This window comes from Penaeus monodon, chromosome 23, assembly GCF_015228065.2.
Source record: "Penaeus monodon isolate SGIC_2016 chromosome 23, NSTDA_Pmon_1, whole genome shotgun sequence".
Classification (NCBI taxonomy): domain Eukaryota; kingdom Metazoa; phylum Arthropoda; class Malacostraca; order Decapoda; family Penaeidae; genus Penaeus; species Penaeus monodon.
This window is the reverse complement of record NC_051408.1, coordinates 41128267-41128924: the sequence shown is the minus strand read 5'-3', so window position 1 is coordinate 41128924 and position 658 is coordinate 41128267. Positions and strand designations below refer to the sequence as shown.

Sequence of the window (658 nt, the reverse complement as noted above, 5' to 3'; positions counted from 1 at the left end):
ACTACATAAGTTGCTGTTGTATGGAGTATGCTTTATTCTAATTCCATAAATTAGCAGTCTGTGTACAACCTTCTTCTGTAGCCTAATCCGTAATTGTGATTTCTTTCTTATTTGCTCAATCAATTTTAGCATTTTCATCATGTTAACTGAAAGAATGAATGCAAAAAAAAACAATGAAAATACAATGAAGATATTTATTTACATCAATGTATTCTATGACTAACAAAAATATCCAGATGCTGCAGGGAAGTCCTAATTAAATAAGAATTTACTTACAAGTAACTAAATACATGTTAGTCTGGAAGGTATAAAATACACTTCCATCACACCCAGAATACTTTGTCAATATTAATCAAGGCTTACAAACTCTACCCTGCTACTTTACGCAACAACAAAATATTATGTGCCAAGGTCCCTCTAGTATGCTTCCTTCTTTTGAACTATGCTTCTTCAAGTTCTACCAACACTCCTGCACAATCCTTGGGGTGCAGGAAAACTACAGGCTTCCCATGGGCTCCGATCTTAGGCTCCTTGCTAAGGCAGCGAATTTTCTGTGCCTGTAGGTCAGCCATGGCAGATTTGATGTCATTCACCTCGATGCAGATGTGGTGCATTCCTCCGTTCTTGTTTTTGTCTAGGAAATTCTGAAAGAGAGGAC

General features: G+C 36.9%; 1 protein-coding gene across 2 annotated transcripts in view; it reads right to left on the bottom strand.

Moving 5' to 3' along the window:
* Nucleotides 1–180: 180 nt before the first annotated feature.
* Nucleotides 181–658, bottom strand: part of LOC119588076 (methylmalonyl-CoA epimerase, mitochondrial-like) — a 4535-nt gene continuing 4057 nt past the window's right edge. For both annotated transcript variants that reach the window (XM_037936780.1, XM_037936779.1), the window contains exon 4: nt 181–644. In XM_037936780.1, coding sequence (XP_037792708.1) covers nt 441–644 — 204 coding nt within the window. In that variant the 3' untranslated portion in view covers nt 181–440. The remainder of the gene's footprint in view (nt 645–658) is intronic.